This window comes from Stigmatopora argus, chromosome 1 (assembly GCF_051989625.1).
Source record: "Stigmatopora argus isolate UIUO_Sarg chromosome 1, RoL_Sarg_1.0, whole genome shotgun sequence".
Lineage (NCBI taxonomy): Eukaryota > Metazoa > Chordata > Actinopteri > Syngnathiformes > Syngnathidae > Stigmatopora > Stigmatopora argus.
The window spans coordinates 4,093,110-4,120,740 of record NC_135387.1 but is presented as its reverse complement, the minus strand read 5'-3'; the positions used below and the strand labels follow the sequence as shown (position 1 = coordinate 4,120,740).

At 41.7% G+C, this 27,631-nt stretch overlaps 1 protein-coding gene across 7 annotated transcripts in view; it reads left to right on the top strand.

The window, feature by feature from the left end:
* The window catches only part of LOC144078105 (nuclear receptor coactivator 3-like), a 63,632-nt gene extending 36,247 nt beyond the window's left edge, over positions 1 to 27,385 (top strand). For 2 of the 7 annotated variants that reach the window (XM_077606348.1, XM_077606429.1), the window contains exons 2-22: positions 5,540 to 5,647; positions 10,155 to 10,315; positions 11,304 to 11,401; positions 11,476 to 11,650; positions 13,986 to 14,168; positions 16,009 to 16,095; positions 16,198 to 16,338; positions 16,432 to 16,579; positions 16,836 to 17,341; positions 17,413 to 18,497; positions 18,587 to 18,716; positions 18,852 to 19,004; positions 19,102 to 19,332; positions 19,420 to 19,519; positions 19,599 to 19,770; positions 20,127 to 20,453; positions 20,588 to 20,686; positions 21,090 to 21,318; positions 23,134 to 23,314; positions 23,394 to 23,583; positions 24,800 to 27,385. In XM_077606348.1, coding sequence (XP_077462474.1) covers positions 5,556 to 5,647; positions 10,155 to 10,315; positions 11,304 to 11,401; positions 11,476 to 11,650; positions 13,986 to 14,168; positions 16,009 to 16,095; positions 16,198 to 16,338; positions 16,432 to 16,579; positions 16,836 to 17,341; positions 17,413 to 18,497; positions 18,587 to 18,716; positions 18,852 to 19,004; positions 19,102 to 19,332; positions 19,420 to 19,519; positions 19,599 to 19,770; positions 20,127 to 20,453; positions 20,588 to 20,686; positions 21,090 to 21,318; positions 23,134 to 23,314; positions 23,394 to 23,583; positions 24,800 to 24,811 — 4,500 coding nt within the window. In that variant the 5' untranslated portion in view covers positions 5,540 to 5,555 and the 3' untranslated portion in view covers positions 24,812 to 27,385. Of the gene's footprint in view, positions 1 to 3,689; positions 3,893 to 5,539; positions 5,648 to 10,154; positions 10,316 to 11,303; positions 11,402 to 11,475; positions 11,651 to 13,985; positions 14,169 to 16,008; positions 16,096 to 16,197; positions 16,339 to 16,431; positions 16,580 to 16,835; positions 17,342 to 17,412; positions 18,498 to 18,586; positions 18,717 to 18,851; positions 19,005 to 19,101; positions 19,333 to 19,419; positions 19,520 to 19,598; positions 19,771 to 20,126; positions 20,454 to 20,587; positions 20,687 to 20,846; positions 21,007 to 21,089; positions 21,319 to 23,133; positions 23,315 to 23,393; positions 23,584 to 24,799 lie in introns of those variants that run through there. The other 5 variants (XM_077606385.1, XM_077606394.1, XM_077606585.1 and 2 more) reach the window with 5 other exon arrangements.
* The last annotated feature ends 246 nt before the right edge of the window (positions 27,386 to 27,631 follow it).

The following is a 27,631-nucleotide window of genomic DNA, read 5'->3' as shown; positions in this document are numbered from 1 at the left end:
GCACTGGATTATACGGCGCCCTGTCTATTTTGGAGATTTTTTTTGACTTTTATGCGCGCCTTATAGGCGTGAAAATACGGTATTTAAGGATCAATGAGTCCTGGTACCATTGTCGGATCATTACTTCTGTTCCTGCATGCGCTCAGCATGCTGCCGTTTTTGATTCCAAGCCATTGTTGATTTGTAGATCCCAGTTGAATTATTAAAGATGTTGTTTGAAGCAAACTGCCTCGATTCCCCTCCTGCTTTCCGCGCCTGGGTCCTAATCCATTCCCGATCGCGCCACGACGATGCGGCGCGATCGTAACAATATCAGCATGGCCCGTGGTAGAGTAAGACCTTCACGCAAGGCTTATTATTTGTTAACGATAGAAAATAAACGTACAAACATAAATACCCTTTGACCATTATTTTGGAAAAGTGTTTAAGTTTACGATGATGTTATTAACTGTTATTAACTTCCTTGATCAAGGAAAGTTTGACACATTTTGTGGCAAGTGCTGAATGAGTAGTAATACATATTTCAAATATTCTCCTGTCATTTCATTTTCTGAACTGCTTTATCCTCAGAGTTGCAGGGGGTGCTGGAGCCTATCCCAGCTGACTCCGGGCCAGAGGCGGGGGACACCCTGAATCGGTGGCCAGCCGATTGCAGGGCACAAGGAGACGGACAACCATGCACACTCATACCCATACCTAGGGGCAATTTAGAGGGTCCAATCAGCCTACCATGCATGTTTTTGGATTGTGGGAGAAAAACAGAGTACCCGGAGGAAACCCACGCAGGCCCGAGTAGAAGATGCAAACTTCTAAGATATCAGATTGGTGGAAAGGTTACCTTTTATAGGTTAGAACGAAAACCTGCACCCACTGTGGCCTTTTCTGGAATAGTTTGCCCACTCCTGTCTAAGTCACATTTTCAAGCAGATTTGGTCCCATGACTTTTTTTCTTCGCTTGAAAAAAATAAAATAAAATTAAGGTGGGATCTAAAACATCCTCCCAAAAAAATCTAGAATAAGCCATGTGAATCACTGTTGCATAGTTGACATGAGGTTAAATAAACCTCCTTCCTTTACATGAGTATTGGGTACTGCAATTGTGTGTTGAAATCCTATATTGTAATATATAATGTTGCAATATAATTATTTCCAACATTTTATGCTCTTTTTGATTCCCGCTTGATTTTACTCACCAGCCACCATAGTGGTGGGTAGGGTGAGGTGCTTCTGATTGTCCATCACCTCATGCCAAGGTATGCAACGCTGTACCAGGTTAGAGTTTCTTGTTGTTGCCACATTCTTGCAACATTCTGACCTAAAACACAGAGCCGCCTGTATTTTCTGATGCTAATGTTTTGTTGGAGGTGTGTTGGCGGGTTTGAGACTTTGTCTGAGTTTACAAAAAGTAGGTGTGTTGTGCTGTTGCGGCTCCAAGATGAGGGAAACAAAAAAGGGTGTTTTTCAGGCAGATGAGAAAATAAAGGGTGAGGAAGCAGCATGTATACAGGAGGCAAAATCAAATTATGTCCTGTGCTCTGCCTGCCGTTGTGGCTGGAGAAGAGCATTAATCTTTTACCTCCGTCTGCAGGTGATGCCACCGGAGTGCGTCCGGAAACTTTACTAAATCACACTCCCTTTCTTTCATACTCTGCTGCTTATGGTGTTATTGCACAAATAACAGGATGAATTCATTAGAGGCCAGCAAGATGGTAAAGATGAGCAGGGACATGCAATGACTGCATAGACCAGGCTAACCCAATATTTAAATGAACTTGGATTGCGATACAGACACACTCAAAAATAAATGTAATCTAACCATACACTAAACTTAATTCTAATTTTGTTTTACATTTGTATACCTTTCTTCTCCCAGGTTGGTTCTATAGGTTTTCAAAAGGAACTTATCGAGGGTTGTTTGCTTTTGTCTTCCCTTCAAAATATTCTGAAAATGATGCACACAAATGTCCTCACAATTGGACAACACACGATCACTTGCCAACGAGAAGTAGTATACTCCTCTCGTATTAGCGAGCCAGTTCGGCCATTCTTCACTGACTAATGCTACGCTCCACCCAGTGCTCATAGAAACATTACATGAGGGAGTTGCGACGGGAAAGACAGTGCCCATGTTGTTCTCAAAAGCAGCCTCTCGCGTTGGCCACACCTGGCTGTATGCTCGTATATCAAAATGTGTCTCGTATCTTAAGGTAAATATTTGCTCAAAATTTTACTCGTATCTCAAATTGCTCGTATGCCGTGGCACTCGGATGTCGAGGTATAACTGTAATATGGTATTAATAATAGGGGTGATCCTATTTTGCGGTTTTTCAATTATCTGGTCATGTCTGGTCTACATTATCCGCGATATTCGAGGGATTACTCGATGTCATTTTGGCTCGGTCACTGGAAAAGTAGCTTGCTCATGAATAACAATTGTGGCAAACCTGGCATATTGTATGGGAGGGGGTTCCTTTGATCTGGTGAAACAATCGGGAAATGAAACTTTTTTTTCTTAACATTTTTGTATTAAACATTTAGACTTCCCGTTTCCAAGTGAAATCAAAGCAATGCCAAAACCTGAGCGTGATTCAGCAGCTAGTTGCTAATCATTTTTAAAAGGGAAAAATTACCGTTTGAGTATGCTAAATTTATGACAAAGTTATAGAGATTATGAAATTTGACAGGCATTTTAACAACACTACCCTGTGCTTTGTCAAAATTACGAGACATTTTTATTTTCGTTTTTAAAGGCACTTCAAACACTTCTTGAGGAGCTCCTTACTGATAAAAGAAACTAAAATATGATCCATTTTGGACACCAATTGTTTAAAAAAAATACTGAATGTTGCACTAAACATTAATTTCTTTATTTCAAACCCATTAATGATCATTTGTTCCATTAAACCCAAAGGCAATGATAACAGGAAATGGATCACCAGCCACTAAAAAGCAGTTAAATATATTTAGCGATGAGCAGACCATCCACCATTTTCTTAAGATTGATTTTAAATTTTACGTCACCAAAATATTGTATACGTGGCTATATAAAAATGGGACCTACCAAACTATACATTAGACCCCCACGTTTAATCAGAGCTAAAGCTTTGCCTCTATTACTTTCCATTCCTTACATAACAGCATTACAATCTTAGTAAATTTCCTAAACATCTCTCTCTGTCTCAGGGCAAACCTCTAAGAAAGCAAAGAGAGAGAGAACAATTTCACATTTCAACGGCTTAATAAATAGTTTTCTTCTACTTTTGCTCTTTTTTTGCATACATACATACATTTGCATATTTTATACAAATTGGTATAGTTTTATAATTTTTAAAGGGTTTATAGTGGGTAATACTAAAGATTCTGGAACACATTATGCTAATTCATTGTAAAAAACTAAAAATACAGGTTATGAAAAAACTTCTGCAACTAATTAATTTTGTAGGTATACTTGCATCCCTGTAGTTGTGTTCTTTGCAGCATGTCTGCATCATTAGTGAGAGCATTTGTATGTTTTTGGACCCAGACTAACATGGATAGGTGTTATTGCTGTGGCCTTTTAGGCTTAAGTTCAGCTGCATGGCTTTTTAAAATCACCATCTCTGCCTCAGCACTGTTAACGCCGTCTCCCATTTTCCCTTGTTCTTCCTGCCACTGCTCCCCTGCTGCTGCATTATCCCCGGCATCGCCAGGCTGCCTCTCTGCCACCAGGTCCTACTGCCTGTGGCGTGTAATTGACTTTCTCCCTGCACTGGAAAAAGCGGACAGTCCACGCCAGGCTGGAGGTGACCCATTTCCCCTGGGCATTCTGCAACCATCTAATCAACTATTCTCTAGGGCCATTTTATTCACTCCACAATTAGAACAACTGCCTTTTGGAGAGCTCCATCAGGAGGTTGGTATGTGGGCGGGCAGATGGATTGGAGTGGTAGTGGCAAAGGAAGGCAATCTATCTAACACTGACTTTGTGCCTCTCTGGCGTCAACTTACAAGCAGCAGGCAGGTAGACATGCAGATAGCAAGCCGTCAAAAGAGATCGAGATTCTGCGTTCACATGCTAATGGGAATTCGCGTTAGTTTGCCCTATTTAATTTTGAAAACAATAAACATGTACAGACATCAATGGGGACATTTTCATTTCAAATGATTTAGAACTATCAAAAAGAACTATAAAAATCCTAGTGTACAAAGCATTGTCTAACATTTTTTGAAGTTACAACAGTAGAATGGTAGTTGATCTGTTTCCTTAGCTTCAATCTTGTAATTGGTGATATGTCAAAGTTACTCTGTGGTCAATGTTTTTTAGAGCAGATTTGGCTTGTCTATCATCTTTAATAAGTTCCAAAGTGTAGTATACTACTATAGCTAAGATTTAGCCAAGATGTGTGTTGACTTTTCTCTATTTCAGAGAAATAAAGAAAACGATTTGCTGACGGCTTTGGGTGACAGGGTGATCATAAATAAGACACCGCCATCTCACTGCTGCCATTGGTCTGAATTGTTATGCAGCAGAGGCACTCTTGTCAGAGCATAACCATGTAATCAATGAAATGAAAACACTGCTTTGGCTGTGAAGGTTAAGAGGGTTACTGATGGCTTTCAGGCCACTCATTGCAGCACACCTGCGTGCTTGCAGGATTCACACTTGTTCTCCTTTTCTTTCTCTCCTACCTGTTTCTCTGCTTGACATGCCTGTCTCTTGGTCCCTACTGACCACATGCCGCCCACCCCCTTTTCACTACTGCTTCTTTTCTTCCTGGTGTTTCTAGTCCTCCGCTTTTTCTCTGTCTTGTCTAGTTGTGTTCACTTTCTCCCTTCCTCCCACCTCTCCTCAGTGCCCATCGCTGTCACTCTAGCAAAGAAAGTGACCAATCAGAGCTTACAATTTACAACTTGCAGCCCATGTTATTAATACCGGATTCAATAGCGTCATAATTCGTTGTCTTGCACAAGGAAAAAAAAAAGCTTAGCTCTTCTAGAGCTATTATTTAGGCGCCAGCAGCAACAAGAAACAGCCAGCAATCACGCCGGTCCAACAATTTATGCCACAGAAAACAACAATAGCCAAATAGAACAAACTAGTTAATGATCCTCTTAATTAGAAGCCCAATCGCAGAGGTGACAAAGAATCTTTCAGCCTTTTTGTCCTGCATTTTCACTAGGTGTATGTGCGAACTGAATATACTCACCAACCAATGTATACCTCTAGTCACTGTTATGCCAAATTGATAGTAAATTCATACTAACATCACTATCATCAATTTGAAAAATATATTATAAAAAAAGTACACAGTGATATTGACATATTTCTTAAATCAATGATGCGGAACGTGAATTAGAATGCACAATAAGAGTAGTCTTCATGATACCTGGCTGAATGTGAATGATCATGTTGCCTTTGATGGTTTGATCCATTTGAACTGAAAGTGCTGGGCAGTAATGTTCCTTCTTGCAGACAGCATCCACATGAGATTCAAAGACAGTTTGTCATCAATGTTTGTGTCAAGAATATTTGTAAAACCTAATTTCTACCTTGCTGCAGGTGCTGATATGTGTACATGATGAGCAGTTTGGGGGAGAACTCCATGGAACCCCTGTTCTCAGAAAACCGGAAACGCAAACTCTCCACTTGCGACACACCTGGTCTCGGGTGAGTCCTAACATTCATCTGAAAAATAAGTAATTCTATGGTTCTTCAGTGATTTTAAGAAATTGATTTGGTCAAATATAGTATAATTCATTGAAACAATATATTTAACATATTTTGCCTACGGCGTCCCAATTCCTATTGGTTCGTCACAGTTCTCGGGTTGAGGGTTCAATCACAAGTTGGTCCTCACTCTGTGGAGTTTGCGTGTTCTCCCTGGGTTTTCGTGGGTTCTCTCTGGGTACTCTGGTTTCCTCTCACGTCCCAAAAACATCCAGGGTAGGCTGGTTGAGCACACCAAATTGCTCCTAGGTATGAGCGTGAATGGTTTTCCATCTTGTATTCTGCCTTTGGCTTCCCACCGATTCAGGGTGTCCCCCGCCTGGTGCCCGTAGTTGGCTGGGATAGGCTCCAGCACCCCCCACGACCATTGTGTGGATAAGCGTTTCGGAAAATGAATGAATGAATACAGTCATCCCTTGACAAAAGAGATTAATGCGTTCCGGGACACAGCTCGAATGTCGATTTACTCGTATCTCAAATCAACATTTCCCATAGTAATGAACTAAATACAAATTCATTCGTTCCCACCCTCTGAAAAGAAACACCCCAAAACAGGATATTACAATGGAAAAACATATTTTTATTGGTTGTAATTCATCATCTACTAACAGAGTAACAAATAACTAGTGGTTATGATCTTTAGAATGGATTGGATTGGATAACTTTATTCAACCTGTATTTGGGAAATTTGATTGTCACAGTAGCAAGAGGGTGAGAATGCAGATACAGGAAAAGCATAGTTACACATAGTTACAAGTTAGACAATACAGTCGCAAAGGCCGCAGAACAACAAAGCAAAAAGTTACAAAGTACAAAGCAAAGTATATGGGATCATTAAGAATCATTAAATCAAATCATTAAGACAGAAAAGCAGCAAAAACACAAAATGAGCCAGAGCGGACGAAGCTACCGCTACCGGCTGCCACCTGAGTGGTGCCATCCTGGCTGCAGCAGCAAAAACGGACACAGACTCGAGAAAAAAACGTTGTAGAGTTGGATAAAACTGGAACCACACACAGGAAGTCTTCCACAAGATGGGGAACTTCTGCAGACTGTGACCGAGGTTGAAAATATGCAGAGTCACTCTTCCTAGCTTATCCGCACAGTCCGTCAGTAGTCTGGAGCTGAAGAATCAACAGCAGCAGAGTACAACCCCTCGACTCCGTTTCCAGCCTGGTAAGCGCCGACAGCTCTTCCATCTTATCGGGGAGGGATCTCACTTTCCCCATAATAATAGATGGAATGGTTGGTCTGAAGCGTCGCTTCTTCTCCCGGCACTTTTGTCCAGCTCTGGATTTCCAGCGGCATTGAGGTGTTGCTCCTTCTGCTACGTATTGTTCACAGCTAGTCCCATGTGTATGACAGCGTAGGCATGGCTGAATGGTTCCAAAAAAGAATTAGCAGAAAGAAGCCAGGCTAACAGAACAAAGAAAGTTGTAAAGCACAAAGTAAAGTCAAAAGGAATGTATTAAGAAATATTAAAATGTAATAAAAAAAGATAGAAAAGTTGTAAAACACGAAAAACAAATAAGAGTGGCCAGAGCTACTGCCACCGGCTGCCGCGTGACGGCGCCATCTTGGAAAAAAAAAAGTTTAATACTATAATGAAACATTATTCAGGTCAACGCGGATGGGAGAGAGTGAAAGAGAGAGCGAGAGAGACTTGACAAATGCGCTCGTAACATAATTTAAACTTTAAATTTAACTTAAATGAACTTAGATTCCAATATACAACACTTAAAAAAGTTTAATCTTACGTTACATGAAATTTAAACCTTCTTGTGCAATAACCAAGGCAAAGAGGTTAATGTATTCCACCACGACTTTTGAGGCGAACTTCCTTCTTCTCCATATGTATTGGAGAGCCAGCTCAGTCACGCGTACACTGTTTTACGATTATGTCATGCTTAATATTGATTGTCATCATATGCCTTTTCTTTGCACTACCCTTCATTACACCGGCTTGCTTTGGACCCATTGCATTTCCCTTAATTCTGCACTGACTTACGCAAAAAATAACACGGGAAAAATGCTTCGCTCCGCCCAGTGCTCGTAGAGATCTCTGCACGAGGGAGATGCGGCGAGAAAGACAATGCGCTGAAATCATAAGCAACCTCTCGCATCTCGGCCACCTGGCTGTCTCGTATGCTCGTATCTCAAAATTTGTTTCGCATCTCAAGACAAATATTTGCTCGGAATTCTACTCTTATCTCAAATTCATTGTATGTTTGGGCACTCGTATGTATTACTGTATTTTGAATATTGACAAATATCGCGACCACTTGCCAGCTTGTCAGGGTGCCTCTTTTCTCCAAATTTAGAAAACTCTTGCCACTTTGCTAGCATGTCTTTGATATCCTTTGTAGACAGCCCCCCTCTTCCACCTACTCCTTGCTACTGAGTTCCCGCAACACCTCCAAATGTTCACTCTCCTGGAGTTCGATTAAATCCTGTATCATCAGTTCTTCGTGGTGCTCGGCGATTAGATCATTCACATCTGCCTCGTTAACCTCCAGCCCCAAGGAATTTCCAAGTGACACGATATCATCCATAACAACGAGCAAGCTCTCTGACATGTACCCCACTCTCATATTTTTCCATTATTTCGCGCTTAATGTTGATTGTCAACGTTCGCCTTTTCTTTGCACAACTCTTCATTCCACCTGTTTGCTTTGGATCCATTGTTGTTCACTTTGTATTATGCATTGACTAACGGGGAAAAACACGAGAAAATGCAAGCTCCGCCCAGTGCTCGTAGATATCTGTTATACACGAAAGAGATGCGGCAAAAAAACAGTGCCCTACAATGATAAACAGCCTCTCATGTCTTGGCCATCTGGCTTTCTCGCATCTCGAAATTTTTCTCGTATCTAGAGATAATTATTTGCTCGAAATTGTCCTCGTATCTCGAGCTGCTCATATGTAGAGGTGCTCGTATGTAGAGGTACCACTGAATTTATTAATTTTTTTAAAGTCAGCGAGAGCGACCACACATCGTTTTTCAGTAAAGTACATTTTTTCAGCGAGAGAGAACCCCCGGCCCGACCCGGCCGGATCACGAAGTAATGATTGACGTTTTAGGCCCGAAATTGGGGTCGGGCTTGGGCTTGGGCTCAAGGTCTTACCTCTAGTGTAAATGCTTACTTTTTACATGCCAATGAAACCTTAGTTTATGAATTTCTTTATGTACATTCGTTCATAAAAGTGCTCATGAACTGAAACAATTTATCCTGTGAAAAAGAATAAAAATAGAAGTATTCTGTTCATGCCCAATAGCCAATTTGCATTCACATTTGGCCTGCATAAAGAGAAGAAAAGTGTTCAGATCCACTTTTTGTTCCAACAGTATCCATTTTATTTTCATGCAGTGTTTAACAGGCAACCCAAGTCAGATTTTTTTTTCTCCTTCAAATCCGTTAGTCCTATGTGGATATAAATCGGATATCTGCCTGACGCCTATGTAGTATGCATGCAATCCCTATGCGTGAAAAACATAGGTCATCCCTAGGTCAAAAATGTCATGGGTGTTCGACAAAACAAACAACTGATACAAACAATCGACTGAGGTGCAGAAAATACCTTCTTGATAACTTACACAAAGTTATCAGGTTAACAAAATGTTGAGACACCGCTCCAAGGCAGTGTATTTACTTCCATATACACTGGCACTTGACGTGTAACAATTCACAGGCATGCCACATCATGGCATGTTCTTTTCACCTACAAGACACATTTATTTTTTAAATTTGAACATTCATTCATTCATTCATTTTCTGAACCACTTATCCTCACAGGGTTCACGGGAGTGCTGGAGCCTATCCCAGCTGACTTCGGGCCAGAGACAGGGGACACCCTGAATCGTTGGCCAGACGATCGCAAGGCACCAGGAAACCATTCACGCTCACACTCGTACCTAGGGACAATTTAGAGTGTCCAACCCAGTGGTTAGGGCGTCAGCCTCACAGTTCTTGGGTACTGGGTTCGATCCCAGGTCAGTCCTCCTATGGGGAGTTTGCTCGTCCTCCCCGCGTGGGTCTTTATCCTGGTAGTCAGGTTTCCTCCCACATTCCAAAAACATGCATAGTAGGCTGGTTGAATGTGGATGTTGAAGGAAACTGCAGAACCCCGAGAAAACCCAACATGAAAACTTCACACGTGAGGTACGACCTCGATTGGAACCCAGGACCACAACTGTGAGGCCAACACGCTGGCCAACACGCTAACCACTCATCCACCAGGCCGCCAAATTTGAACATCCCCCACAAAACAAATAAAAAATGGAATCAGCAAAAAATCCTACTTAAGCAACACACCTTACAAATTAAAACAGGATACATTCTAGTTAACAAGACATGAGAGCATAAATAGTGGAAGAGCATCAAATAAATGGCCTACGAGAGGTCATTGTTCACTGCGTTTACCTACTGCTGCACGTTACCACCTGCAGGAGTGAGAGGAAGCGGCGGGAGCAGGAAAGCAAGTACATCGAGGAGTTGGCAGAGCTGATCTCAGCCAACCTCAGTGATATCGACAGTTTCAATGTCAAACCGGACAAATGTGCAATCCTCAAAGAAACTGTGCGGCAGATCCGCCTGATCAAGGAACAGGGTGAGTTTTCTTAATAAGTATTTTTTTATTCAGTAAACCACATCCGCCGCTATGTGGCAAATTATCACCTGTGATGAAGTTACGCTCTTAAGTCTTGTTCCTATTAGTGGAGATCTTTTAACTCTTAGCCACAAGCAATTTAAAGCTTAATTACAGGAGAGAATAAGGCTTGGTTATTGTTGTGTTTATGGGGGGCTTGGTTGGAGTCTGCCACCTCGACAGGAAGGGGAAGAGGCTACAGCTGGCCCTGACTGGCTGCTGACAGGTTGCCATAGTTACAGGAAGTGAAGACAGACATGCCACAGGCTTATGGACTCATCATGAGCTCCCTACCTTTTCTATTTCTCACTTTCACATACTTGTCATATAGATTTTTTTTCTTTTTTCCGTTTTCTCACAAAATTCATCTCTCCTGTCTCATTTTATTTCTATCAACTCCTCCCTTAACTTCTCAGCTCTCGAATATAGGCAGTACCTCATTCGCTGTTTATGTGTATGTTGATGCAGCCTGGGATCCAAATGAGTGGCCAGATTTTGAGCAAAGTCAACGCCAAATGCAGTTTTCCAAGCATCATTTATTATGGCAGCCATCTGTTTCTCTGGCGGCTTCTCCCAGCATCACCCCCCTTTCTCTTAATTCAGGTGCCTCGACTCACTCCCCGGCACCATTACAGCTCGCAGAGCCTTCCGGCTCTATGCCACGCTACCTCTCCCCGAGTCCGCCTACCAGACACTTTCTCTGAGTCTAACACTGAATATAAAGCATGAGAATGGCTACTACCTGCTCCACATGCACCCAGCCCTCGACTCTTCTTGCTGGGCTCCTTAGAGAAACCTGCCCCCTCAGACGCCTCCCTCTTTTACCTATGTGGGGGTAAAAAGCTACTGATGCTTAAGAAACACTGCCCCCTGCCGGATTAGCTTGAATAGAGAACGCCAGTGAGCTTTCCCATGTGTTTTGATACATTTGCATTTTCTTCCCTTACAGGAAAGGCTTCAATCAGCGATGATGTTCAGAAATCCGACGTGTCCTCAACAGGCCAGGGGGTCATTGACAAAGACCACCTAGGGCCTCTTCTGCTACAGGTGAGTTCAGTTACTCAATGTCAAATCAACCCTCTACTCTACAAGTGTTGACTCCCATCACGGCACTCTTCCAGGCTTTGGATGGCTTCCTGTTTGTGGTGAATCGAGAGGGTAACATTGTGTTTGTGTCGGACAACGTGACCCAGTACCTGCAGTACAAGCAGGATGAGCTCATCAATACCAGCGTCTACAACATTCTTCATGAAGAAGACAGGGAGGAGTTCCACAAGAACCTGCCCAAGACTAACAGTGAGATTCAAACATGAACACACACTGATACACACAATTGGTTGTCACATTGTTTCTCTTTCAAGGCGTAAATGACTGTCAACCCATAAAAATAGAGGAATGCCTCATTGAATTACAAATGCATGACAGATTGATACCTGGTTTTGAAAGCAGAAGCAAATATGAACATTGTTTGACAACTATTCAATTTATTTTACAAAGGAGTTGTTAACAAAAGTTTGCACTTTCTCAACTTTTTTTTTTTTTTAAATGACAGCAATAGCTAATTTTGTTGTTTTCGAAAGAGATATGAACTGGTTGCATATGATTTGCTATCGTTGGCCAAACAAAATCATGTGATTGGCTTGATCTGGCCCTGTGACCTTGAGTTTGACACCTTTGCACTAATGTGTCACTCAATCTGCAAGTTAAGAGTGACTTTACAGTTTCAGAAAGGGACTATATCTTTTGGGGTAAGGTTTCAGTGTGTCACATTATATGACCAGCTAATCAACAAATCCGGTCATATCATCATGGGTGAATTATTGATAGAAAATGTCATGGATCATGGATTTTTGGATGGTTTTTCCCCCCTCCAACTTTATTGAAAGTTAGAAAATGGCTATTTTACTTTGATTCATGACTGTGCCCCAATCAACAAATAAAGCAAAACAATAGAAAGTTATTGTCTGACCCTGACTTCAAACTGTTTATTGAATGTGTTGCCAACAAAGTGGATTTTTTTTCTATCACTTTTGCTAAATTGTTTAACTATAGCATTGATGTATTTAATATGTACTATAATAGAGGTTGGTTTAGAAAGGTATTAAAAAAATCAGGCTATCTAGGCGCTCACTGATAATAATAAACCCACAGGGCAAAGGTAGACACCAATGTTGCCCAAGAGAATACGCCTACCTGACTTATTCACAGGCATGAACCCACTCCGTTATGGTTTGTGCTCCTTTGTGTTTTCTTCCTCGTCATAATGAGGAGCTCCAGGGAAGTGTCTTTTCAAAGAACTCACAGCACACCTGACAAAAACACATGTGAGTGGAAGCACCTACCCACTCGGCGGGAAGCAAGCAGTGTATAGTCGCAGCTGTCAGTCACACTCAGTGGTCCGGACAGTGTAAAACAGGCTTGAGTTTTATTCAGATCCCCTGGCAGCCATCTGGAAAGTACTTACTGCTGAATAATGCACCTTGACATGATTTCCCTTTCACTCCAAAGAGTTTCTAAGTGCCTTTGTGTTGTTTATTATATTGATATGCCAGCGATAATATTATTTAGGATATTTTTCTCACTAATCTCTATGACTGTGTGAAGTGTTTAATTCATGAGTTTGATTGCTTAGGAATATTTGTTTGGCTGAGACTGCCACTTTTATGCTACACCTCCCTGCATTCCTATCCTCTTATCTGACCTTTTTTTCTGACTTTCTCACCTTCATTGAACCAGACATGCCTGTCAAATAAGCTGAATCCCACACTTGGCTTTCTGACAATATGCTTGTGTTTGCACTGCCACCCCTTATTGTGTTTCGGTCTGCCGCTCGCAGCAATCATTAGGCTTCCGGAGCTGTGAATGAAATGACCCCTCGATGCACATTCCTTCAGAATTACCACTGACCACACAATATACAGTTCGATTACACAATAAACTCAATAAAAGGACCATGTGGCATGTTTTTAATGTCAATTCATAATTTCCCCTTTTTGTTTAAAAAACGACATTTTAATAAAAAAGAATGAAGAAAATATTTAAGAGTCTGAAAAAGAGGATTTGGACAATTTTAGAATCAACAATATCTCCAAATGATCCATCAAATTAGGAATTTGAATTAGGATTTGATTTCTTGTATTAGACTACACTACTGACATATTCAGTCCATATCCTCCCAACACCTGCCAGACAGGAAGCTCTTGCCAACAATTCAAGGTCTTGATGAGACCTTACAAGAAGGTTTCTGTTTTCTCCATGAAGTTTTCCTGTGTTCTTCCACTCCCATTCCCAGAAGGTGACCCCTGCACACTCATGCCGTGCCGTGTATGTGTGACGCGCTTAGTAGTGTGCGAATGTAATAAGGAGTCAGGACCCTAATGAGAATAGATGACAGTGTGTGCCTGCCCTCTGCCCGTCACAGAGTACACTTAGGAGAGGTATTGGAAATCGAGACTTCAGCTACAATAATCCCATGCTCCATTTAGATGGGATCTGAATGTCAGGAACACTCTCTTCTCAATCAGAATGAGGAAATGTACTTTTCAGCATGGTCCGTTTCTTTACTTTAAGGCTATTGCTACTTTTGACTGTATAGACAGTAAGTCTGTGCTCTGTTTTTTGTCTTTTCTAGTAAATGGAGTGTCGTGGGGTAACGAAGCAGCCCGACAGAAAAGCCACACCTTCAATTGCCGAATGCTTGTCAAATTTGGCCACGCCCATGGCATTATGGAGGAAAGCACAGGGGGGCCACGTTACGAGACCATGCAGTGTTTTGCCCTTACTCAGCCAAAGGCCATGATTGAGGAGGGTGAAGGTACTTTTTCATCATTACAAATTTTTATTTTGCTTTTTAAGACACTTTTGGCATGTTTTCCCCTCCCAGAAATGATAAGAAATTAAAAAGTAACATGAGCCATGTATATAAATTGAGTGTAACACATTTATTTTCTTTAATACAATCAATAACAGGACAGGTTGTGTCAAATGATCAAAGAAAAGTCTAGAACACTCATTAGATGACACAAGAAATCAAGGTTACACAATCTCACAGCTACTTTTGCCCAAAGACCAAAGAGTGATGTGTGAAGTTGTGCCAGGAGACCAAGGCTATATAGCAAAAAGATAAGAAGCAACGAAAAGTATCTGCTACATTAAAATGCATCTACTACTCAGGTCGTAAATTGTCATGTTATGGTTGAAGAAATACATACTTTGTAATTATTATTCTTACACTCTAATCTTTTTGTCAAATCTTTGGATTAACTAATTTTATCTGAAGATAGATGGGATCTGAACGTTGACTGAACAGTAAACTTGGTAAAAATATTTAATATACTTACAAACTTAAAATGTATCATTCTATCTTAAATTGTTTGATGCTACCACTTGACATGAAAACATACTAATACTCTAAAAAAAAATGTTTAAACAAAATTATTTTTTTCCAATTCACTTTACGGTGGCATGGTGGGCAACTGGTTAGCTCAGCCGCCTCTGTTCTGAGATTAAGGGTTAAATCCCTGGTGGGTTTTAGCCTTCCTTAGCGGAATTTCCATGTTCTCCCAATGCCTATTTGGGTTTTCTCCGGGTACTACGGTTTCCTCTCACATTCCCAAAACATGCATGACAGGCTGGTTGAACACTATATTATCTTTGGATATGAGTGTAAGTGTGAATGGTTGTTCGTCTCGTTGTGCACTGCGGTGGGTTGGCAATTAATTCAAAGTATTCGCCTCCTACCCATTGTTGATTAGGATAGGCTCTGTGACCCTTTTGAGGATGGGCGGCCCAGAAAATTAATGAATAAATACTTAGTTTACTTACTTAGTACTGACTGAGTTTTGGTTGAAAAAACCTTCAACTTGGCCCTTTACTTAGGAAGTGACTATTCTTATTAATTAAATAAAACAACAAATTATTATTCATTCTTTCATCATCTATACCGCGCATCCTCGTAAGTGTTGCCGGGGTTGCTGGTGCCTATCCCTGCAGAAAGGCAGACCGCACCCCAGACTCGTCACCAGTCACCCGTAGGGCACACAGAGAGACAGACAACCATTCCCACTCACAATCATACTGCCACCGGGCAGGAATCGATCCCACGCTTGAGTGAACCACTACACCATCAGGTGGCCAAATTATTATTATGTATATATATATATATATATATATATATATATATATATATATATATATATATATATATATATATATATATATATATATATATATATATATATATATATATATATATATAATAATTGATCATTACTATATGTTTATATATGTTTTATACTGTTAATAGAAAAAAAATCAATCCAATGTATATGGATTAAATAAACACTAACACATTAAAGTTGATTTTATTTTCTCTTTTTTTTTTAAATGGTGCAATATTTAACTTATTAACAGATGGCCAGTACTTTTTTTTTAAACTGGGACAACTGGCAATAATCATTCGCTGCCAGTGAGTATTCTCTGCTGACCTCCCAATCAAAATAGATTGGGTTTCTCATGCATTCAGTGACAGCCAATGATTTGAATGAGTGCCCTATATAGAGTTAAGGAAATGTCCGGCACAGAAATAATTACTACAATATTTAATCTTGACATATAGTTGTAACAAATAACTGAACGCTCTCCCCCTTTACCAGATTTGCAGTCATGTATGATCTGTGTGGCTCGTCGGGTTACAGCTATGGAGAGAACAGAAAGCTTCAATACCAGGCATGAGCTCTCGGGTGAGGACCTACACCGAACGATTTCACCAAAGAACAGGTCTTCAAGTGTGACGAATCTTCTCTTCTGCCACTTTCTCTTCCTGCATTTGTCCTCTCTGGTAGGAAAACTGATCCAGATTGACCAGAATTCTCTGCGAGCATCAGTGCGTCCCGGTTGGGAGGATTTATTGAGGCGCTGCATCCAGATGTTCCTTCAGCACAGTGATGGGCAACCCTGGTCTCACAAACGCCACTATCATGAAGGTGCAATACACAACAAGGAACAAACATAAAAACATACAAACCAAGGAACCTCATCTACAGTGCAATTTCTCAACAAGCCCCTCTTTTTTACAGCCTTTTTGCAAGGCCATGCCGAGACACCGCTGTATCGCTTCTCCTTGTCTGATGGCACTCCGGTCACAGCCCAGACAAAGAGCAAACTGTACCGTCACCCTATGAGTAACGAGCCACAGGGCTTCATCTCTACTCACTTACTCCAGAGGTCAGATATATAGATAGTGTTCCCAAACATCTCAACGCCTTAAGAAGAACAAGCATGTCTAATATCAAAGCCTTTCATAAAATCTGAAGTAGCAACTGAAGGAGCTTTTTATACAACAAAGACCTGCAGAATAAGATTCAAATCCAATGAATACAGTATATTTTACCTGGATTCATGTTGAGCTACAGCAATTTAAAAATCAAGGTTGCCATGAATGCATTTAATTATTTTCTTTCTTTCTCATTTCTTTTTCCAGAGAACCGAATGGTTACCGCTCATCACAAAGTGGAAACATGTTGTCCAACACCATGAGACAGCAACCCATGGGAGGCCCCAACCCGAATGCCCAGATGAACATGAACCCTGGCAGTGGGATGGTGATGGGGTGCATGGGTGGCACGAACAGAGGCTTTGGAATGAACGAGCATGGGCACATGGGGCATGTGGGTCACATGGGTCAGATGGGTGGCTGTTCTGCGTTTGGAGGACATAGTGGGGGTGGAAGTGGGGGTATGGCAAACCGCATGATGCAGATGAGTCAGATGGGGCATACGAGTCAATTGGGTCCAATGAATAACCCAACCCAAGGCATGCAGCACCACCCACATCAGCCCCCCTTTCAGAGTAGCGGGGGCTATGGGCTTAGTGGCTTGAATAGCCCTTCAGGGAGCCCTCGGATGGGTGCCCCCCAGCCAGGACTCTTAATGTCACCCCGAAATCGAGGCAGTCCAAAGATGGGCGCCAATCAATTTTCCCCTGGAGGTGAGTAGGTGCTTGTTGAGCACTTGTTTTGTCGCAATGTTTGTTCATTTGTCTGCTTTGATTAATTTTAGGCATGCATTCTCCAATGAGTGGCATTTGCACTGGTGGAGGAAGCAGTGGAAACACAACAACATACTCAAGCAGCTCCCTCAACGCCTTACAAGCTATTAGTGAAGGAGTTGGCAACTCGATTCCCTCTACACTGATGTCGCCTTCACCAGTTCATAAACCAGATATTTCTCCTAGTGTCCACTCGTCTTCCTCCTCCCAGCCTAACCAAATGGCTAAGCCCTGCCAGGATGGGTCCAAAAGCCCTGTGGGAGGCTTGGGGTCAGGCCTTGGGTCTGGCGAGCATCCCCACACCTTGCACCATCATCAAGCGGAAAGCTCAGAAGACATACCTGACAGCCAGGCAGCTACAGTGCCTAAAGATTTGGGAGAGGGTAGCGTTGAAGTGCCTGCAGCAATGTCAGAACCTATTCGAAGAGTACCGGACAGCAAGGGTCACAAGAAGTTGCTGCAATTGCTGACTTCACCAACTGAGGAGCTTGGAATAGGTGGGAGTGGACCTCCTGGGCCCCCTGTACCACAAACGCCAACCAACAGTAGTACTCCGGTAACCTCAGAAAATAAGGACCCTGTGGGGGGAATGACTAGCCCTTCATCCACCGGTGTGTCCTCTTCTTCCTCTGCCGGGGGCATTTCAAACCAGGCAAGTGGGTTAGGGGGGGTGTCCACATCAGCTAACTACACAGGCTCACTCCAAGAAAAACACAAGATCCTCCACAAGCTACTTCAGAATGGCAATACGCCTGACGAGGTAGCAAAGATCACAGCAGAGGCTACAGGAAAGGTGGCACTAGACAGTCAAGAAGACAGTGAAGTTGGTACAGGTGAATCAGGGGCTGGTGGTGGACCAGGCTTGATCACTGAGCCAAAACAGGAACAGCTTAGCCCCAAGAAGGAGAAGACCCATGCCCTTCTCCATTATCTCCTCAACAAGGATGATTCCAAAGAGCCAGCAGATATCAAACCTAAATTGGAGGAGCTTGATGCCAAGGGACACTCGGGGACTGCTTGTGGTCCCGCCGGAGGCGGCCCCGCGAATACTCCTGAACATCATGAGAGCAAGATCAAGTCAGAACCACCTGATGATGTAAGTTTACCCAATATTTTGACACCATTCTATCTGAACCACCAACTAGCATTACAAGTATATTTTTATTTTAAAATAACTTGGTCCAGTTACACAACCTTGAGTCCATCCTGGGAGATCTAAGGGGTACCAGTTCTGCTTTCTACCCGGATCAAGCTGGAGCCACTGGGCCAAACGATGTCAACAAACCCCAGGGTTGTCTAGACGAGAGCCTTCAGGGTAAGCAATGACAATTCCTTATCAGTCATAACATCATGTGATTTATGACGACTGCTGGCTGTATTCCCCTTCAACAGTTCTGTGGTAACTATTTGATCAGAACTTCAAATATTCAAATGTATTTTGTTTACCTAGAGAGCCCAGGTTTGGATGCAGGACCTCGAGGCCCCTTCCAGAGGTCCTTGTCTGTAGAGGGAAAGCCTCCTGGTGCCCTTGGAGGACCAGGAAGGCGCCCCATGCTTGTCAAGCAGGAGACAAGTAGCCCAGATGGCTACCTAGGTAATATGGGTGTGTATTTGATATATTTTATGTTGTTTCACATTTCAGGTCAAAATAATCTCCAGAAGCAGTCTCTGATTTCTGTGTACTTCATTCTTGTGATCAGGTCCAATGAATAGGGCAATGGTGACCCAGAGATCTCCTATGCGGGGATCGGGAGACTGGGGTATGTCCCGCTCGAGTACCAGTCCAGTGAGTTCATCCGTTCATCCTTCCATGATGCGTCCCAACATGGAGTACAGCAGTAGCAAGGGAATGATGCCTGGCCCAATGGGGGGCCGTTCTAATGGTAACCCAGGACCCAGGTCTATGTTGCAGCAGCAGCTCATGGATATGGGTATGTTGTCATCTTCGGTGTTGCCTATCAATTACAAAATGTGTCTTATCTAAATGTAAAATAACTTGACAATGTATTGGGCTTAAGGTGGCTCCAACGATATGGTGATGAATGTGAGCACCTTCAGCCAACAGGGCCAACCCAACTCCTCATGGCCGGACGCTTTAATGAGCTTGGAGGGCAATCGGTGAGCACAGTCCTCATACTTATTTTGTAAGTATAAAGCAAAACAAAAAAAACGTCATCTTTGTGTGCATTTACCACAGGCGCCCGTTCGCAAACACCTTAGATGAACTTTTGGCACCGCCCACGACCAGTGAGGGTCAAAGCGACGAGCGGGCGCTCCTAGATCAGCTGGATACTCTTTTGAACAACACTGATGGCACCACTCTCGAGGAGATAGACAGGGTTCTTGGCATCCCAGACCTTGTCAGCCAGGTGGGTCACAGGAATTAAAGAGAGTCTTTTAATTTGCTAAGAGTCATTTTCTAGTACAGTAGTCCCTTTAATATCGTGGCTTCACTACATTGCAGATTTTTCTCTGGGGGATTTTTTTTTTGTAAGTTCATAAAAATGTGAAAATACACGCTAAAACTCGTAAGTGAAAGCCACTCTACTGACCTCCGCTTGCTACTAGGACTAAGCACTGAAGTTTAAAAAATATATATATTAAAAAAAAAAATTAAATAGGGGTGACCCGACTTCACGGTTTTTCGTTTATCGCGGCCATGTCTGGTCTAAATTAACCTCGATAATCGAGGGATTACTGTAGTCTTTCCTGTATGTTCTTGCAGACTCATGGAGCAGAGCAACAGCTGGACCCTTTCACTGGACAAGAACCTTCCATGGTACAGGACCAAAAGCCTCTTTATGGACAAGGTTACCCTGGACCCCCTACCATGGCCATGCAGACCGGCTATGGAGGGAATTCGATGCAGGGACAGTCGCAACAAGGCGGATTTGGGCCCATGCTGTCACCAATGGGCCAAAGTAATAATTTCTCTGGGATGTGTGGAATGGGGGGTATGGGTCACCCTCGTGCCAACATGTTGAGGCCCAGGATGATGACCGCTAACAAACCCATGAGGCTCCAGTTGCAACAAAGGCTGCAGGGACAGCAGGTGTGATTCAAATCTTAAAAATCATTTTAAATAAAACATAATTGTTAAGACCGTACTTTTGAACTGTAAGTCACACCAGTCAAAGAATGCTAAAAGAGGCTAAACAAAAGCAAACTGTTTTCCCCCTTTTTCAGTTCATGAATCAGACACGGCAGGCCATGGGGATGAAGATGGAAAACCCCGGAGTCAACCCTGGAATGCGGCCCACTATGCAGACGGGCATGGCTGGGCAGGTAAAAAAAACAATGGATCTGAGTTGTCTTTTTATCTCTAGTGTTGCAGTTGGACATCACTCAGCTGGGTATATCCAGGCCTTGGTTTCCAGTCAATTGCAGTGTAACTCGGCCATATACTCCCCTCAACCCATTATTTTTTCCGTGTCTTGTCTGTCAGGATATTTAGATAAACAGATATAAGCACTCGCAACCACACCTGTTGACAGTGGTCTTCTTCAAATTCCATTATTTCTGGATGAGGCAATTCAAACAAAAAGGGGAAAACATGGTAACTCCACCCTTGATTATGAGGCCGATTTGCTAACCAGAAACTACTACACTTCCCTCTTTTACTTACAGGGTATGCAATAAGCTTTCCACGTGCAGACCTACTCACTACTTCTGAACATGGCTTTCCCAGCAGGGTTTCTTGAATGCTCAGATGATGGCGCAACGCAGCAGGGAGATGGTGACCATGCAGATGAGAAGGCAGCGCATGATGATGCTAATGCAACAGCAACAACAGGCTGCTGCAGGTGGATTCAGCCCCCCACCAAACGTCACAGCTCCTGGCGGTATGGACAGCAGCGTGGGAGGGCCAAACATGGGTCAGCCTGGTCCACAGCAATTTGGCTATGGAGGGAATTATGGTGAGTACAGAATAACAGAACAATGCCGCTCCCTGTTGGCGAGTCTTCAAACTGTACTTGATTTAGAATAAAGAAGGTTTTAAACCAGGGGTCCCCAAACTTTTTCCTGTGAGGGCCACATAACTTTTCCCTTCTCTGATGGGGGGCCGGTGTCAGTTTGTAACAGAAAAAGTGTGACGATCGTAGGGGAGCTTAAATAATTTATTGTTTTCCAGAAAGCCACACAACCAAATAACCCTTTCCAGGTTCTCTACGGAAAAAAAGTCAGGAAACAAATAATAACACTATTAATGAAATAAATAATAACTAAATAACCCTCTCTGAGTTCTTCACAGAAAAAGGAAATAACACTATTTATGAAATAAATAATAACTAAATAACTCTGGGTTCTTCATAGAAAAAAAGCCATGGAACATTAACTTTCTGTTGTGCCATGCACAATCTTCTCCCTTTGCTCTGAAGTTTATGCACGACACCACAACCATCATTACAGAATCCCACGTCAACATTTTGCAGCACAGTGCTTGCTGGTGAATTCGGCAGTGGACTCGTAGCGGGGCGGTGAGACCCCTTTTTTCCAACTCCCGGTTTATGCTTCCCATTATTAGACCGCGAGTTTCGGCCACCATGCTAGGAGCCCCGTCAGTCGTTATGCTAGCTAGCTTTGACCAGTCCAGGTCCAACTTCTCCATGGTTTGGCACACTTTGTCAAAAATATCCTCTCCCGTTGTAGTCCCTTTGAGACTTTGGAGGGCTGCCAGATCCTAGCAAATCTCAAAGTTTGCGCTAACTCCACGAATAAAAATGAGCAGTTGCGCTGTCTTGCACGTCCGTGCTTTCATCCAGTGCTAATGAAAAAAAGTCAAATTATTTCGTCTTCTGCTGCAGCTAGGCATATACATTACTCCCGATTTCTTCAACACGTCTGGTCATTGTACTCACCGACAGACTTACGGCATTAAATGCATCTTTCTTCTCGGGACACACTTCCTCCACGACAACATCCATACGTTTCTTAAAAAACTCTCAGTCAGTGAAAGGCTTACCGTTGCTTGCTATCAGTTTAGCAACCCGAAAGCTGGCCCGAACGGATGCCTGGTTCAGCTGAGCTTGGCGTAGAAATGTAGTCTGCTGAGATAATAGTCCAACTTTTAGCTTTGAGAGTTTGTCTGCTCGTATTTGGCCTTGCACGCTATCGTACTTGGCTTTGTGACGGGATTCATAATGTCGGCGAAGATTGTATTCTTTGAATACTGCCACCGTCTCTTGACAGATGAGACAAACAGCCTTTTCTTTGCATTGAACAAAAAAATAATCGTTTGTCCACTGCAGGTTAAATACCCTGCATTCTGAATCAATTTTTCTCTTAACTAACCTTTTCGCCATTATTCCGTTCTCAAACAGGTTCAGGTTGCACAGTTTTTATATGCTTCAATAGCATCGCAATAGCGATGGCCCCAGGGCTCCGCCCTCACCTGCGAACGTCCAGATGTCTCGCTAACACTCTGCTCACGCATGCAACAGTGGAAGTGCCCGCCGCATGCATCAAAGGGAAACACTCCCCCTTGCGCGTGTCACCAAAGAAGCAATGCGAAGCCCCGCTTCACTGGGATGATTTGTGGGCTCAGCAGGGGTGCAATGAACCAAACACAAGATTAAAACGTCTCAGTCTTCAAGGCCAAATAGGAAAAAAATCCGATAGCATCTCTGGTATTGTTCAGAGGGCCGGTCCAAATGTGCCGGCGGGCCATAGTTTGGTGACCCCTGTTTTAAACAGTGAATTATGATCACTCCTGAAATAGATATTCTTTTTAGGTATGAGCCAACAGGGTGACCCCTCATTCGGCCCATCCATTCCCAATACTTCTCCTAACCTGATGATGACAGGCCGCCTCGGCCCTCAAAACAGCATGATGCAACAGCACCCACAGGGCAGTCCCATGTACCAAGGCACAGAAATGAAAAACTGGTCGCAGGGCGGCATGGGACGGAACAGGTGCGCACAAGCCCGCCACAGACATCTAATGCCTTGGGTATTGAGGTTGATCTTGAGATGTGCTCTGCTCCCATATCAGTTCGTACCCTCCTCAGCCATTCGGCCAACAAGTGCCTCAAGGACAGCAGCAGTTCGGGCAGCAAGGAAACCCTGGCCAATATGGAGGCATGATGATGAATGGTGGCATGGCAGCCAGTGGAGGTCATGGTCACATGGGTCAGATGGGTATGAATCCAATGGTGCTAGGGCGCATGATGGGACAAGATCAGGTAAGTTGGCATGGGTCATTCCAGAATTGGAAGGTATTTTGGCTTCACAATCAATAATATGTAGTGCCTATTATTTCAATGATATAATGTATTTGACATCTAAAATAGTTGGCACAACCACAGTAACTAGGTTGTGAATCTACTATGTTTCCTTTTTTACAGTAGTTGAAGCTAGCTTTTTAGACAAAAAATGAATCGAGGGTATGGCTTATATAAATTTAACCCACAATGGTCTAAAAAGGTCTAAAATAGTCTAAAAATGCACTTGTTCCAACCTGCAGACACCCTGAAAACGCAAAACGTTCCCGTCACTGCTCGCTCGGGGCGCGGCCATCTTAGTGAGGTCAGGGCGCTGCCGTCTACATTTTTTTCGCCAGACGCGAGTAGCCTTGATTTTGAAATAAAAGAAAATTCCACCTTGATTTTTTTTTTTGTTTCATTTCTTGTTCGAAAGTGACAACTATTGGAGTAATATGAACCATCAAAAGAATTGAGATATTTTGACATTAGAAGCAATATGGCTGCCACAACATCTTAAACTTCTGGTAAGAAATTTGTAATTTTTGTCATTAGAAAGCATCAGGTTCTCATCAAGACTTATTTCTTTTTTCAAATTGAATAATTTGATATTTTGCTTTTACAAAGACAGGCATATTAACTTCCTTATGATATTGACCCTAATAATGTGCTTTTGATGTATACAGAATCTCAGAAATACCATTCCCTTCAAATTAACACATTTTTACTCCTTATTAAAACCATGAATATGGAGGTGAAAATTGGGAACCAGGGGGCGACTTATACGCAATAAATTGTAAAATTCAGGGTGCGGCCTATACGCGTGGGTGGCTTATATGCGCGTAAATATAGTACGTTTTCTCAACTATTTTTTTTCCTATTGCAACAGTTTAATTAATTTATTTTAGGTTTTGTCATCAGGGAGGGTTGGGATAAGACTAATGGCATTTTAAAGCCATTTAGGAATTTTCAAAATTATTTTTAAGCATTCTTTTCTTTTAATAGTTTTTAATTTTCTTCTGAGGACAAGTTCATTTACTCAGAAACGCCCTATTTTCATATTTTGCTTGTGAATCGTTTAAAATTTGAATGATGGGATGTAAAATGTCCTCCAATTTTGGAATTGCCAAGATGTTAAAGTTACTTATGATTTCAATTCACAGTGAAACCTTTTTGTCTTTTCTACTTCTCCATCCAGAAATATTGCTGAACTTCATGGGGGAGTTAATGGTTTGCGGGACAATGTGAACTCATTGCTGCGGTCGCAAGCCTTTTGATTAATGCCTTGTCTCCAGATATGGGAAAATAACAGTGCTCGTCAAGCTCATACTGTGACACAAACATGTACAGTAAAATCGTCTTTGTGATTCCCCTGCTGGCTGGAGTTTGATATTTTTGTCCAAATAAGTGGAAATGGTGAGACTCCACTTATTAGGCAAAATGGCATCAGTGAGCTTGCAGTGCTCATGAGCTATTTGTATATTTGAAGCCTCCGATGTCGAATGTACGATGAAACTACATGTTTTTGTTGTTGTTTTTTTCCATTGTTGTTCTCTGTCATGTCTAAACGCCATTTGGCTTCTGCTTCCGATGGAGGCGCCGACAGTAAAGATGGTTGTAAACTTAAGCAAGCCCCTGGATTGTGACACTCAGATGAATGTCAGTAAAGAAGCCACGGGCTAGCGTACAACTGAATTACTTGTTGACTGATTGCACTTTAAGGAGAGGCCAGCATCGACAAGATTGTGGTTATGTAGAGGCCTTTACTCAAGTTTGAACCCCTTTTTGAATATATACAGTATACAGTTTCAGTTAACAGTTGCTCTAATTTAGGGAAGGGGCAGGTGACTGGAAGTAGGTTTGAGGATCTTTGTTCCTAAGAGGGATCTAGTACAAAGGTAGCAAGCACAGATTTGGCAACAAAACTCTTGTTGTCAGTGCACCAATTTATTACAACAATATAAATTGAAGGAGTTGGGGGACCGGGGGAGTCGGCCACATCCTTTTGAAAACAAAACCGGCGTATATGTATACTTTTTCAAGATGAGGATTGAAGTGGATAGTTTTATCAATCCTGAGGACATTTTTTAAAATCGCAAAGTTGAAGATATTTTGGTTACCTAAAGTTTTCAGTCTTTAACATACAGAAGTAGAAAAGTGGCCGAGTGTGACATCCATGTGTATATAAGTTCACACTGTAAGCTAACTAGATTTTTAGCAATAATCCTTTTCTCCTGTTTCTCGTCTGTGTTGAAACATCAGTTCCTGATAGTGACGGTACTGCAGTATTAGACACAATTTCTTGTTATAGTTTCTTTATTATTAATCATAATTGTAAATAGTCAAATGTACTATACAGTATATATAAATGTATGCTTTTGTAGGTCACATATTTTTTTTGCACAGATTTCAAGGCTTAGTATTTAATTTTCTTATTCCAAAACTTTAACCCATGAAGAGAGAAGGCCGCTTTATGTTTTAAAAGCAGTACTTGTCTAATTTCTTTTCATACTGCACTCGCATCATCTTAAAAAAAAAGAAAAAGCACTTTGTATTATAATTTTCAAATCATTATTTCTCTTTTTTATGAGGGCATAAGCTTTGTTATTGCAGTGCTAATGGAACTGGTTAAAGGAAATTTGGAGGAGTCTAAAATTGTATTCAGAGTTGTTCTTTTGAGGGGGGAGGGGGTCTTACCCGAATGTTTTTATTCTATGGTATTTTCACTGTAATTTTGATTTTGACAATAGGCTCTTTGCACATAGTGCCATGACATTCATATCCATTGTGAATAATACGGTTTACCCTTTTCTGGTTTGCATTCATAGTCTGAAGTGGTTGAACGCGACCCTTATAATGAAGAATTAGTTTTTGTTCCAAATACAATATAGACAATGTGCATATTTTAATCAAAATTTAACATTCAGCATTGTTTAACTCTCATCTTTGTGTATTAGCAGAAATATAGACATTTAAAAAAAAAAAAAATAAGAGTGCCGGTCTCAAAAACTGTAGTCGATATTTGGATTACAAAAAAGTTAAAAACACAGTGGGGTCTGACTAAATTACTAAATTAGCAGGCTTTTTTCCATTCCAGTCTACAAGAAAAGGGGCCCAGCGTATACAGTACAGTAATTTTACAAAAAGTGAAGAGACCAAATCCCATATCCGGCAGTGTTGGAGAGTACGTGCAAAGAGTCCATTTGGTCCACTTATCCTCCAAACATGTACTCATTGGATTAATGTAAAACCCCTGTTTTCAATTTAGTTCAATCTAATGTTAGTCCTTTGATACAATGTGTGACTTTTCCCCTTTTTTAATTTTTTAAATATCTGTATTTCAAGTGAAGCTTCTGTTTTAGGAAACTACCTATGAAGACGTTTTCAATCCAAAGAGTTTTTTGTCGTTTTGCATTGCTTAGAAATACTTCCTTCAACTAGATCGTTGAAGTGGGCTTTTACTGTTGCGCCTATGACATTGAATATGATTGCATATATTATACCTTCTCCAATAAGACAAACGGTAGTATTAATCTGGTTGTGGTATCCCTTCTTTTAGTATTTCTCTTATTCTCTGGGCACAATAGCTGTGTGGTTACTATAAAACATTTGAAGATTTTGTACATTGCAAGCACTTCTGGAACTCTTTTCCTACCAGTCTAGATAAAAAATCTTTAAACTATTTGAGAATTTAAAAAGAAAAGGAAAAACCCCATGTGAAGTACATTTTGCCTTTTGTTTCCGATGTTAATATTCTTGTAAATACAAATTTATATTTAAACAATTTGTCTCTGCTGTTTTGTGTTCGCTTATAACATTGCTCACACACTTTTTTGTTTTGCTAAGAGCAATTCTGGGGTATATTTTTTAAATCATGTACTATTTTAGACTCAATATTTGCATTTTTAATAGCAACACTTTGATCAATATTTTACAGATCATTTTACCGGATAACAGTGTATCCTAAGGGGTGTTTTCAATGGGCTTAATATTTTCAATGATACATTAGTTAGAACCAGTTTTTTGGCTT